Below are 13,369 nucleotides of genomic sequence, written 5' to 3'. Positions count from 1 at the left end.
GCCTTGGGAACTCAAGGCCAAGCAGTATGTTACAGTGCAGTGGGATTCACCATTGACTTCCCACTTCCTCCAATATCCATCCTTTGAAAACCCTTGTTCCTCTTTAGGGTATGGGTGGGAAGATAGGGATACTTGAGGCATTTTGAGGAATTCTTTGTAGTATGGGAGTGTCCTGGGCATTGTCGGCTGTTTATATCCTCGATCCCACTCATTGAATGCAAGTAGCACTTTGCAATCACATCATTGTGCTTAGATTCTCTCCAGAGTAGACCTTGCTGTCCCCAGTGGAGAGTCCCACAGGTCTGGGGTATATCCCAGGTACAAGATGCACCACTGAGCAGGAACTGACCAAGTTGCCACCATCCGCCCCACACGTGGGTACATCTGGAGAGAAATGATCATCTTCATTTGCTAGAAAAGGAACAGGGACATCCAAAGGCCACACCAGCCACCTGGTTAGAGAGAAAGCTTTGTAGTTGGTGGCAAAGCAGAATTTAAAAGGAAATCAAAGAGTGGAATGGACTGGAGGCAGTGTTCTTTCAAAGACCTGACATAGTAAGTGACTCAGCCCGTCTGTCATTGTTCTTCTGAAGGACGAGGGACTGTTCCTTTGAAGATGAGTTGCAGTCTGCTTGACATTTGCGTGGAAAATATGGGAGACAGGCTAGCTTTTTTAGGTTCTTTTGTAGACACTGCATTTCAAAAACCAAAATTAAATGAAACTGAAAAATGAAACTCAGGTGAAAATGTAAAGTACTGTATATCAAAGTGTGTTGACAGCCACTTACTGGGTGCCTGTTGTGCTGCTAGGAGTGGTGTTCTGTACAAATGGCTGCGTTGGCGGTGGGGGACAGTTCCAGGATTCCCTACCTTTCCCAGTCTTGCGGGGAATCCCCTGCTGTCTCCACCCTTCCCATTAACACTGCTCAGTACCCATCTTCCTGCCTTCTCACCTGGCACCAGGTCATCTCCAGGGAAGAAGGGGCAAGGGACAGCTCTTATTGCCATTGTAGGACCCCTGATTTTCCCCGTCCCCCTTGGATCCTCTAACCTCAGTGACAATACCCTTTGTAGACAGTACAATTTACCAAGTCCTGGGCTTATGCTTTGCTTGTGATTGTTATAATATTAAAGTGGGTCACCAAGGGCAGGCATTGTGGCGTATCAGATAAAGCCACTGTCTGTGACAATGGCATCCCATTTCGGCACTGGTTCGATTCAGAGCTGCTCACATCTGATCCAGCTCCCTGCTAATGTGCCTCGGAAAGCAACATAAAATGGGCCAAGTGCTTGGGCCCCTGCACCCATGTATGAGAACCGGAAGAAGCTCCTGGCTTTTGGGTTCAGCCTGGCCCTGGATGTTGCAGCCATCTAGGGAGTGAACCAGCAGGTGGAAGATTGATCTCTCTCTCTCTCTCCTTCTCTATAGCTCTGAATTTCAAATAAACAAATCCAGCAGAGAACTGAATCAGAAGTGGAGCAGCTGGGACTCAAACTGGCACCCATATGGGATGTCAGCACTGGAGGTGGCGGCTTTACCCATTACACCGCTGCACCGGCCCCACCAAAGGACATTTTTTTTTTTTTTTTTTTTGGACAGGCAGAGTGGACAGTGAGAGAGAGAGACAGAGAGAAAGGTCTTCCTTTGCCGTTGGTTCACCCCACAATGGTTGCTGCGGCCTGTGCGTTGCGGCCCGCGCATCGCGCTGATCCGAAGCCAGGAGCCAGGAGCTTCTCCTGGTCTCCCATGCAGGTGCAGGGCCCAAGCACTTGGGCCATCCTCCACTGCACTCCTGGGCCACAGCAGAGAGCTGGCCTGGAAGAGGAGCGACCGGGACAGAATCCAGCATCCCGACTGGGACTAGAACCCAGGGTGCCGGCACCACAGTGGAGGATTAGCCTATTTTGACAATTATCCTTCTAAAGTTTGTTTTAAAAAAATTTTAAATATTTATTTATTTGAAAAGCAGAGATGGAGAGAGACAGACAGAGAGGCTCTTCCATCTGCTGGTTCACAGCCAGGGCTGGGCAAGGCCGAAGCCAGGAGCTAGAGCCTCATTCAGGTCTCTCATGTGGGGGCAGGTGCCCAAGGAATTGGACCATCTTTCACTGCATTCCCAGGCACATTTATCAGGGAGCTGGATCTGAATTGGAGCAGCCAAGACTCGAACCGGCACCCATATGGAATGCCAGCATTGTGGTTGGCGGCTTAATCCTCTGTGCCACAATACTGGCCCCTTAAATTTTTTTAAAACCATCTTGAACTCATGGAAAACTTACAATTGTAGTACAAAGAACTATTTTTTTAAATTAACTATTTGAAAGTGGCCAACCTGATGCCCATTATCCCTATTCCCCACTGACAAGGACATTCTCTTATCTAGCAAAAAGAAACCACCAACATCAAGAAATGGACAGTGACATTTTACTACCATCTAATTCTCACACCCTATTCCCAGTGCTTTATTAGCTTTTAGTAGCCCCAATAATATGCGTTTTGGCAAAAGGATCTGGTTCCAAGTCACCTGTTGTGTTTAGTGGTCCTGTCTCTGTTTAGTCTCCTTCGGTCTAGAGTAGTTGCTCAGTCTTCCCTTGCTTTTCATGAACTTGGCATTTCCAAAGAGTAGGGGCCAGGAACCTTTGCTCTCTGTTTTTCTGACGTTAGGACCAGAAAGAAGCCAGTGTCTGCCTCCTTCCACCCATCCAGTAAGGTTCCATCCAGCTGAGCCTGTGTTGTTGGTAGGAATTCAGGTAGGGGACCTGGGCATAGCAGGGTCAAGGAGAGCTTCTTCACCTTTCCTTTTTATGAAAAAATGATTGTGGGACCTAGGACATTGTATTAGGCTCTCTGGAAACTACTGCAATGGAAATGCCATCCCTCTTATTGGAGTCTTTAAAGAGCATGTTCCCTGGTGCCACTCTGGGTTCTCGCCCTCCTCCTGCTCAAGTCTGGGGCTCAGGCTGCTGAAGTTAATACAGAGAGTGGCAGAGGAGGCCTGGAACCCTCTGGGGCTCCCCAGGTCGCTGCTTCTTCCCCTTTGATCTTTGTGTATGACTCCCTGCTTGTTCCCATGGTACCTGATTGCTGGTCTTTCATAAAAAGATTGCAAGTAGCTGCCTTCAAAGGGGTATTCCTCTAATTCTGCTCCATGCTGATCCCTCCTTTACTCTACATTTGTCCAGGGAATCCTCAGTAGCCCACTTACATTTATTACATTATTGTTTGGCAGTAAAGTCTGGTGATTGTTTTTAATTTGTTTGATGTCTAGAAGTAGGCAGATACTTTAAAAAGTTTATGAAAAATGGCATTAAAAAATAAAATAGGAGCAGGCGTTGTGGTACAGCAGCTAAGTTGCCCCTTGGGACATGCGCATCCTCTATGGGAGTTCCTGGGATCAAGTCCCGCCTCTGTTTTCGATCCAGCTTCCTGATAATGTGCACTCTGGGAGGCAGCAGATGATGACTCAAGTAGGTAGGTCCCTGCAACCCACATGGAAAACTTGGGTTGAGTTTGGGCTCCTGGCTTTAGCCTGGCCCAGCCCCAGCTGTTGTGGGCATTTGGGGAATGAATCAGTGAATGGAAGATTTCTTTCTCTCTCTCTTTCTCTGCCTTTCAAATAAAAATAAATAGACTTTGAAAATAATGCGTATTATCTATGAGCTTTTTCAAGAATGCTAGTATGCCACCTCTTTTTAGGTAGGGTCCAGGTAGCTCAGGTAAGGGGCTGGTCTTCAACATCCCTCTGTTGCAGCAACACATAATGAGTTGCCTTAATGTCAGCTTTCTCTAAATGTGAACTTCTCTAAATGTGAATACCTGTCCATGTGTGAGCCTTGTGTGTCTCCCAGAACATGTCTACATTCTTTGTAGATGTCCTAGTGCTTTGGCTTATCTATTTCTCTGATCCTTATATTACCATAGACATTTCCAGAAAAGAGATCATTTAGTAAAACCCCTGTTTTAAAGGTAAGAAAGCTGATACCCAGAAAGGTTGTGTGAAATCACAGTGACATATCCAGCAGAAAAGCAAAACTAGTGCCCAAGTCAAAATTCCACCTCTTCTTTTTTTTTTTTTTAATTTTTTAATTTTTTTTTTATTTTTGACAGGCAGAGTGGACAGTGAGAGAGAGAGAAACAGAGAGAAAGGTCTTCCTTTTGCCGTTGGCTCACCCTCCAATGGCCGCTGCGGCCGGCGCGCTGCGACCTGTGCACCGCGCTGATCCAATGGCAGGAGCCAGGTGCTTCTCCTGGTCTCCCATGGGGTGCAGGGCCCAAGCACTTGGGCCATCCTCCACTGCACTCCCGGGCCACAGCAGAGAGCTGGCCTGGAAGAGGGGCAACCGGGACAGAATCCGGTGCTCTGACCGGGACTAGAACCCGGTGTGCCGGCGCTGCAAGGTGGAGGATTAGCCTAGTGAGCCGCGGTGCCGGCTCCACCTCTTCTTCCAAAACTCCACCCACTTCGTCAGGCACCATCCATCATTAGAAAGAATGAGTGTTTTTATTGCAGCTACTAATTGGGTTAGCTGGAGCAGCAAATTGTCAAACATACTGATTTATAAAAGCTTGTATCAGAGCACAAAAAGGAAAATGTAATATTTAGATTTAAAGATTAAAATCAACCTAAATGTCCATTAACTGATGATTAGATACAGAAGATAAGGTATAAATATTACTTAGCTATAGAAAAGAATAAAATCCTGACATTTGCAACAAAATGGATGGAACCAGAGATCATTATGCTAAGTGAAATAAACCTGACCTAGAAAGACAAATATCATTTGTTTTCTCTTATTTGAGGAAGATAATATCTATAGAAGGTATAAATATTGTGTGAATATCACTTAATTTGGTATATAGTTATAAATACTACTTCACTGAATCATACCATATACATGACGACATGCCCTTCTTTTCCCATGTTGTGATCATTATCATGAATCCTCACTTTGTGATATTAATATCTGTTTTAAAGAAAAAATAGGGAGTGGGGTCCAGCACTGTGGTGCAGCAGGTTAACACCCTGGCCTGAAGTGCCGGCATCCCATATGGGTGCCAGTTCTAGTCCCGGCTGCTCCACTTCTGATCCAGCTCTCTGCTATGGCCTGGGAAAGCAGTAGAAGATGGCCCAAGTCCTTGGACCCCTGCACCTGCATGGGAGACCTGGAGGAAGCTCCTGGCTCCTGGCTTCGGATCAGTGTAGCTCCAGCTGTTGCGGCCAATTGAGGAGTGAACCAGTGAATGGAAGACACACACACACACACACACACACCCCAGCCGCCTCTCCTCTCTCTGTGTAACTCTGACTTTCAAATAAATAAATAAATCTAAAAAAAATGTAGGGGATGGCACTGTGGCATAGTGGGTAAAGCCTCCACCTGCAATGCCGGCATCCCATATAGGTGCCAGTTCAAGACCCAGTTGCTCCACTTCTGATCTATATCCCTGCTAATGTGCCTGGGAGGGCAGCGGAAGATGGTCCAAATCCTTGGACACCTGTACCCATGTGGGAGATCAGGAAGAACTTTATGGCTTCTGGCTTTGGCCTGGCCCAGCCCTGCCTGTCCTGGCCATCTGGGGAGTGAAGCAGCAGATGGAAGATCTCTCTCCCTCTCTCTGTCTCTTCCTCTCTCTATGTAACTTTGACTTTCAAATAAATAAATCTTTTTTTTAAAGTTATATTTAGATGTAATGTCTACGTAAGAAGTGAATGTAGCAAAATGTTAAATTAAATTTTTAAGTTTATTTATTTAAGAGACAGTGAGAGATAAACAGTGAGACACAGTCAGAGCTCCCTTCCACTGGTTCACTCCCCAAGTGACCCTGCCAGCGGAGGCTGGGCCAGGCTGAAGCTAGGAGCCACGAACTCAATCCAGGTCTCCTCTGCAGATGGCAGAGCCCAGTTGCTGGAGTCATCACCACTCCTTCCTGGGTGTGCATTAGCAGGAAGCTGGAGTCAGGAGCCAGGGGCAAGAACTGAACCCAGGTGCTCTGACTGGGACGTGGGCATCTGAACCACGAAGTGAAATCTCTGCTCCTGAAGTGTAAATTTGTAGCTATATAAGAAATTCTGCAAGTTAAGTGGTTCAGAGTAATTATTTATAAAAATTTTCCTTGGATACTCTGATCAGAAAGTCCTGACTATCAAAAGACGTAGAGAGTCCTCCTGTTAGGAATTAGGGTGCCCTGAGAGGTTCACAAAGGCAGATGAGGGATGAGCATGTGGTGTCAGCTCTGGTTTCTTAACTGTCTGTCATAAGTCACTTAGTTTGTTACTCCCCCTTTAACAAACACAACGATGAGGATTTTCATTTAGAACCAGTCCAGGGCAGACATTGTGGCACAGTGGGTTAAGCTGCTGCTTGGGATGCTGGCATCCCAGATCAGAGTGCCTGGTTTGAGTCCTGGCTACTCTACTTCCAGTCCAGCTCCCTGCTAACGTGTCTGTGTCTGCCTTTTTAAGTTTTTGTATTTTCCTTTGTGTACAAAAACTAACGTGTCTGGGAAAGCAGATGATGGCCCCGGTAGTTGAGTTGCTACCACCCTTGTGGGAGGCCCTGTTGGAGTTCCTGGTCTCTGGCTTCTGGCTTCTGCCTGGTCCAGCCCTGACTGTTGCCAGCATTTGAGGAGCAAACCAGCAAACAGCAGATCCTTCTCTCTTTCTCTGTCATGCTCCCTTTCAAATAAAAAATAATAAATCTCTTTTTTTTAACAAGGAAATAGTCTATAGGACCATTGTTGGGAATCAAGAAGGAAAATGTTTGAACTGTAAATGTTATTTAAATTACCTGTTTTCGTTGTGCCATGGACCCCTTTGGCATCAGGTGAAGCCTGCCGACCCTTTCTCAGAATAAAATTGAAAAATGCATAGAGCAAAATACTGTACATAGGATTCCCAAGAAAAATACTGAAATGTAATTACTAATATTTTAAAAATAAGTATGTGATATTGTAATAAATATATGCTTTTTAATTAATGCTTAAATAAGAAGTTCTAGTATCAGGACTAATAACTATGGTAAGTTCACAATAGAGTGTCTTAGTCTACTCTGTCATGACAAAATATTGTAGATGGGGTGGCTTAACCAACAGAAATTTGTTTTCTCGCAATTTTGGAGTCTAGAAGCCCAAGATCAGCTCTTTTCCTGGCTTGTAGACAGCTGCCTTCTCTCTATTTTCACTTGTTTCCCTTGATGTTTGCATATAGGTCTCTCTCCCTTGTCTTATAAGGACACCAATCTTATTGGTGTAGGATCCCACCCTTGTGATCTCATTAATGAGAATTAGCTCCTTAAGGCTCTCTTTCCAGATACAGTCCTTTAGGGGTTAGGGCTTCAACACATGAGTTTTGTCTTTGTCACATACATGATAATGTGGTATGAATAGAGCTGTTGTCTACTGGTGACAGAGTTACAGGCACAATTGCTAATGTAGCTGGTTTATTGTCTGCATTCATCATCGAGGAAAAAGGTAGAGGTTAGAGGAAAGAAAGGTGTGACTTTCTCCCATCCAAGTTCACAGCCACCCTGGATTTCTATAGAGGGGCCCCTGGTGAAAGACCCCTGATGCATGCAAGTGAGATGATCTTGTTGTGAGCAACCGAGTGGTCAACCAGGATGGTGGGAACAGATTCTGGAGTCAGCTGATTCTGCGCGTTGCTAGGTCCCCTGTGTGTTGAAAGGAAAAGAGTCATCATCTGTTCTTGGCTTGTTTTCTTTTTTTAAGGTTTATTTATTTGAAAGGCAATGAGAAAGAGAGAGAGAGAGAGAAACCTTCCATTTGCTGGTTCGCTTCCCCAAATAACTGCAAGGGCTGGCTGGGCCTGAGCCAGGTGGAAGCCAGGAGTCTGGAACTTCTTCCAGGTCTCCCATGTGGGTGTGAGGGACCCAAGCATTTGGGCCATCTTCCACAGCTTTCTCAGGCTAATTAGCAGGGAGCTGAATTGGAAGTGGATTGCCTGGGACTTGAACCAGCTCTCATATCGGGTAAGAGCCTCACGAGTGGCAGCTTAACCCACTGGGCCACAGTGCTAGCCCCTTGGCTTATTTTCCAATGTTTTTGATTATGTGTTCAACTATTGGAATGTGTTTTGTCTTGCAGAGACTGATAACCTAAATACTGAACCAAAGGACTCCTGGACCTCTGAGAACTTCTGGCTCAATTCTTCTGTGAAGCGCCAATCGGAAACTGAGGAAGAAGATGATGGACTTCGGAAGTCCCTGGATACATTCTATGAAGCCTTCGGCCGTCTGCAGCCAGCCTCTGGGAATCCCCTCACTGCACGGGTCTGCCAGTGCCTGTCTGAGAAAATCGCTGAACTGAGGGGCCAGGAGAGCCGAGAGTACGCCCTCCGCAGTTTCCAGATGGCCCGGGTTATCCTCAGCCGGGATAGCTGCTCCATCTTACAGAGACATGCCAGGGACGCCCACTTCTACCCACTGGGAGAGAGAAGTGCGTCTCTGGATGATGAAAAACCAATCCCAGGACTTTCAAAAGATATCATTCATTTCCTCTTGCAGCAGAACGTATTGAAAGAGCCGTAGCTGATGCCTGGAGAGCGGCGCTGTGGCCAGTGCTGGTGCTGGCCCCAGATCCTCCAGGTGAATTGCCAGTTCTGTGTGCCCAGCTTCCTGCTAAGTGCTTTCAAGGCTGGCACCAGAGAGCTGATCCTGAAGTCAGCCATCCCACAGGGAGAGCCAGCATGGCCTTGCGTTCTGTATTCCTGTGGCCACCTCACCTCCAAGTCCATCCATCTCCCCTCCTTGGCCAAAGCCACTGACTGACTCGATTAGTTGTCCTAACCCAGGAAGGTGGGATTCATGTTCTAGCATTCCCTCCTCTTTGTTTCAAAGCTGGAACCTCATAGGAAATCACTGCTGTGCTTAGTGTATCCTTCTCCCCTTCCTCGCTCTCCCATTCACTTGCTGGTGTCCCCAGCAGCCTTTCCTGAACCAATCTCAAGTCTGTTTCTGGGAGGAGCCAGCCTAAGAGAGCAGGCTGCTGTGAGATGTGCCAAGCTCTCTGTTGAATCAAGTATAAGAATCATCCCAAGTTGTAAACAGAGACCATGTGATTGGGAACATATGTCCTAAAATAATATATAAAGATTTAAATACAGTCCCCAGAAGTATGTCACACCTTAATCAGCCTGTGGCCTCCTCTCCAAAACCAGAGTTCTGTTTTTAATACCAACTGAATGTGGAGGGAACATTTGGACCACCTAAAATAACTGCTAAAATTCAGAAGTTGTCTTTAAAAAAAGAAGTCTCTGTCTCCATCAGATTGCAAATGTGAAAGGCGTGAAGAAAACAAATGTGCGCCACTCACCGAAGCAGGGACAAACACACCTCTGACCCACTAGGCTGACGCTGCGCAGCCGTGTCAGTCTGTGGCTGGAAACTCTAAGGAACCTTTTGCCCAGGTTGGGTCCTCCTTCCTCTTGGTATTTTTGTCTGCTGCCAGAACCCTCTGCCACTCTCTGAATGGTTGGCTTCTTATCCCTGCTCTGCCCTGGTCTCCAGTAGCCTGAGCTCTGTTGGCAAATGCTTGCCCAGAACAGGGCCTCACTGCCGCCTACCCCTCTCCCCAGGTCTGAGCTCTGCCTTGCCAGGGAGCGCTTTAAATAGCTGGTGCAAACCTGACCTGCAGATGCTCTGCTCTGCAGGTCTTGTCCTGGACCCCCGAGTGAGACTCTGTTGGTAGAATTACATCACCTGGCAGCAGGCTCTCTGAGACTGTCATTGGAACCCTTGTACTAATCCCTGCCTCAACAGTTCTTCAAATAAATTATATGGACAGAAAGGGTTATATCACTGGTTTGGGGGAAACAGCAGAAGCTGGCAACTCTGCAATTAGACTTTGAGAAAATCAAAGTGAATTTAACGGGCAAAAGATTCCAAAAGCTTTTCAGAAAGTGGATTATGCAAATAGGTCACGCTAAAAGTGTATGTTTTTAAAAATTCTGTAATAAAAAAATACCGTTTTTTATTTGTGTTTGAAAGGTAGAGAGAAAAAGACACAGACAGAAGAGAGAGAGCTTCCATCCACTTGTTTACTTCCCAAATGTCCTTAACAGCAGGGCTGGCCTCGGACTGAAGCCAGGAGCCAAGAATTCTGTCTGGGTCTCTCACATGGGTGACAGGGACCCAACCATTAGAAGATGCTTCTAATCTGCTACCTCCAAGGAAGCTGGATTGGAGGTGGAGGAGCCAGGACTCAAACCAGGCACCCCAATATGAAGTGTGGGCATCCCAAGCTGAGACTTAACTGCTGGGCCAAACATCTGCCCTGAAAAGTGGACATTGAGAGTGAGTGTGCCATCCCACAAAGGTCCTGTGGGCACCCCTGCATGGAGAGAGAAGCCACTTAAAGTTAGGAATGACACTCAGACTTCAGCTCAACAACAATCAGAGGTAAGAAACAGGGCTCCAGGCTGAAGTGCGGTGGCCCCGCTAGGAGGAGGCCCAATTGGTAGGAAATGAAAAGGATAGGTTTTTGAAGGGTTTGGAAGACAGCATTCCAGGTCTTCCTCTGCATTTTCTGCCTGGGCTTCTCCTACTTACGGCCCCCAATAATCTTGAAAGCAGTAGGACTGATGATCAAAACCCTGCAGGTTAACTCTAAAGGCGGCCAGTGTTGTTTTTTAATGTGAAGCATATTAATAGATGTCCTTGAAGAATGCTGTAGTTTTAGTATTATTCAGTCACTGCAATATTTGCAATCAGTCTCCATGGCTACCAATAGCAGGAAACTGGGTTATTTTCTGCTGTTTTCAAGGGACCAAAAAAATGCAGGCTGTTTGAATCTCCCATGGTGGGAAGCAGCAACTTCTATTTTGCAGTGGGGTTTTGGTGTTGGAAATCTTGTAGCCCTCTTTGATATCCACGCAGAAGGAGCTCAGCACAGTGAGAGCAGTGCATTGAGAGGTCTAAAAGCCACAGTCACCTTAGGGTAAAAAGAGTGTGGTGTGTGTTTCCTTGCATCTGAGTAAGTGTCTGTGACAGGTCGGTACAAGATATTTGATTCCCTGCGATCTTGCTGCTTAATTTGATCTCTGTGAGGTTAGAATTACATTTTCCATTTATCTCTGTGAACCTTTAATAAAGACTAAGAGATAAAGATCCTGAGGCTCTGGCCTTCAGCATTATTGTCTGATTCTGCCCTGAACGTGAATTCACCAACCTCTTATCACCCCACGAGCATTCCGCCTGGCTCGCGGCAGCATCTGTGGCCTTTTTCAGACCTGCCGGGATCTCTGGGAGGGTCAGTTTATTTGCAGAAGCATCAGAGCTCTAAAGAAGGGAGCAGCTGTACATAAATACTATAATGGCAGATGAATAGAAAAATGAACAAAGAGTACGAATTGGTATTTCACAGAAGAAATGCACATTGTCGATAAATATGGACAGCTGCTCGGCCTGTCGTAAAGAAATGGAGTGTTTAAAAAGTCTCACTATTTTAAAATGTGTATGGTTGGCAAAGAATTGAAAAGTTCAATCCTATCTCATGTCAACAAAGATATGGGGACATGAAGGTATGTAATTACCTTTGTAATTAAATAATGAGAAGTCTTCAGAAAATTCATGGAAAATGCATATTATGGAAAAGCTATGCACAGCTTTGAAGTTTTATTTTGCCCTAAAATAAATTCATCTTTGAATTCCATTTTCCACAAACTTTCTTGAAGCACCCTCATAAACAACTGAAAAATTAGGAATGCAGTGTTGATCTCATCATACCCTCCACCCATGCTTCTCATTGCCTACACGAGACCTTCTTAGGGAGCATGTTATAAGGTGGAATCGTTGAGTGCTTACTCAGTGTCAGCCTTCAAACACCAGTAGTGGACCCATTAAACAGATAAGTGAGCCAAAGCACAGAGTGCTGATAGGCCCTAGAGGTGGTGCCAGAACTCATACTTAACTCCCTGGTCCAGGATTCTGTCCATCTTCCCACCTCACCATTTCATTTGCAGCTCCTGTCTGGAAGGTTCCTTCCTGAGAAAGGCCTTTCTTTTCTTTTCTTTTTTTTTTTTTTTTAAAGATTTTGTTTATTTGAGAGGTAGAGTTACAGACAGTGAAAGCCAGAGACAGAGAGAAAGGTCTTCCTGGCCGGCGCCGCGGCTCAATAGGCTAATCCTCTGCCTTCGGCGCCGGCACACTGGGTTCTAGTCTCGGTTGGGGCGCCGGATTCTATCCCGGTCACTCCTCTTCCTGTCCAGCTCTCTGCTGTGGCCCGGGAGTGCAGTGGAGGATGGCCCAAGTCCTTGGGCCCTGCACCCGCATGGGAGACGAGGAGAAGCACCTGGCTCCTGGCTTTGGATCAGCGTAGTGCGCTGGCCGCAGCGAGCCGGCCGCGGCAGCCATTGGAGGGTGAACCAATGGTAAAGGAAGACCTTTCTCTCTGTCTCTCTCTACTGTCCACTCTGCCTGTCAAAAAAATTTTAAAAAAAGAAAGGTCTTCTTCCATTGGTTCATTCCCCAAATGGGCTGGAGCTGCGCTGATCCGAAGCCAAAAGCCAGGAGCTTCTTCTGGTCTCCCAAGTGGTGCAGGGACCCAAGGACTTGGGCCATCCTCCACTGCCTTCCCAGGCCATAGCAGAGAGATGGATTGGGAGAGGAGCCGCAGGGACTCGAACCAGTGCCCATGTGGGATGCTGGTGCCACAGGCGGAGGGTTAACCTGTGCCATGGTGCTGGCCCTTAAAAGGCCGTTCTAGACTCCCCCCTCACCTTCCCTTCACTTCCCACCAGTACCAGGAGGGACTCCCTTCTGTGTACTCCCATAGCACCGTTATCTTCACCCTGACAGCTTACTACTCCACACAGGTGGGTTCCTGTAGCACGTGGTTCGTGTCTCCATGCGTCTCCCATCCCACCCTCGCCAGTGGTTCGTGAGCTGTGTCTTGTTCACCCATGACTGGCACACCAAGTCTGGCAAATGTCGTTAAAATATTTCATCAGAAGCAAAATGAAGCAGACATATGCTAAAGTTTTGTTTGCATATTGGTTCATATATACACAAATAAAAGACACACCAGCTCGGTTTGGGCTGTACTGGGACTCAGAATACTTGTTCTTTTTTGTCTCTCCATTCCCATTCTCCTGGTGGGTTCCCAGTGGTTGGCTCTCTCAGACTGTACTTTCTTCTCTTGGGGAAAATCGCCTTCCCTGTCTCGCTCAGATCTCCACGCTCATGAGCAAGTTCACATTCAGGGGAAGAACACCTTACTGAGATCTGAATGGCAGCTCCTTTGGGATGATGATTCTTCCTAGCATTTGCCTGTGGACCAGCGCCAGGCCTGTTTGCTTGTTTAAAACCCACTGGCTTTGTCCTCTCAGTGCTTTGTTCTGAAACCCCTGAGAGCTGT

General features: G+C 46.6%; 1 protein-coding gene across 5 annotated transcripts in view; it reads left to right on the top strand.

Annotated features, from left to right (window-relative positions):
• Positions 1-12,238, top strand: part of SHLD1 (shieldin complex subunit 1) — a 121,309-nt gene extending 109,071 nt beyond the window's left edge. For 2 of the 5 annotated variants that reach the window (XM_062203890.1, XM_062203889.1), the window contains exon 3: positions 8,102-12,238. In XM_062203890.1, coding sequence (XP_062059874.1) covers positions 8,102-8,544 — 443 coding nt within the window. In that variant the 3' untranslated portion in view covers positions 8,545-12,238. The remainder of the gene's footprint in view (positions 1-8,101) is intronic. The other 3 variants (XR_009867084.1, XR_009867083.1, XM_062203892.1) reach the window with 3 other exon arrangements.
• Positions 12,239-13,369: the final 1,131 nt, after the last annotated feature.

Source organism: Lepus europaeus, chromosome 10, assembly GCF_033115175.1.
Source record: "Lepus europaeus isolate LE1 chromosome 10, mLepTim1.pri, whole genome shotgun sequence".
In the NCBI taxonomy this organism is placed as follows: domain Eukaryota; kingdom Metazoa; phylum Chordata; class Mammalia; order Lagomorpha; family Leporidae; genus Lepus; species Lepus europaeus.
Note: the sequence above shows the minus strand (reverse complement) of the source record. Positions and strands in the feature narration are given on the sequence as shown.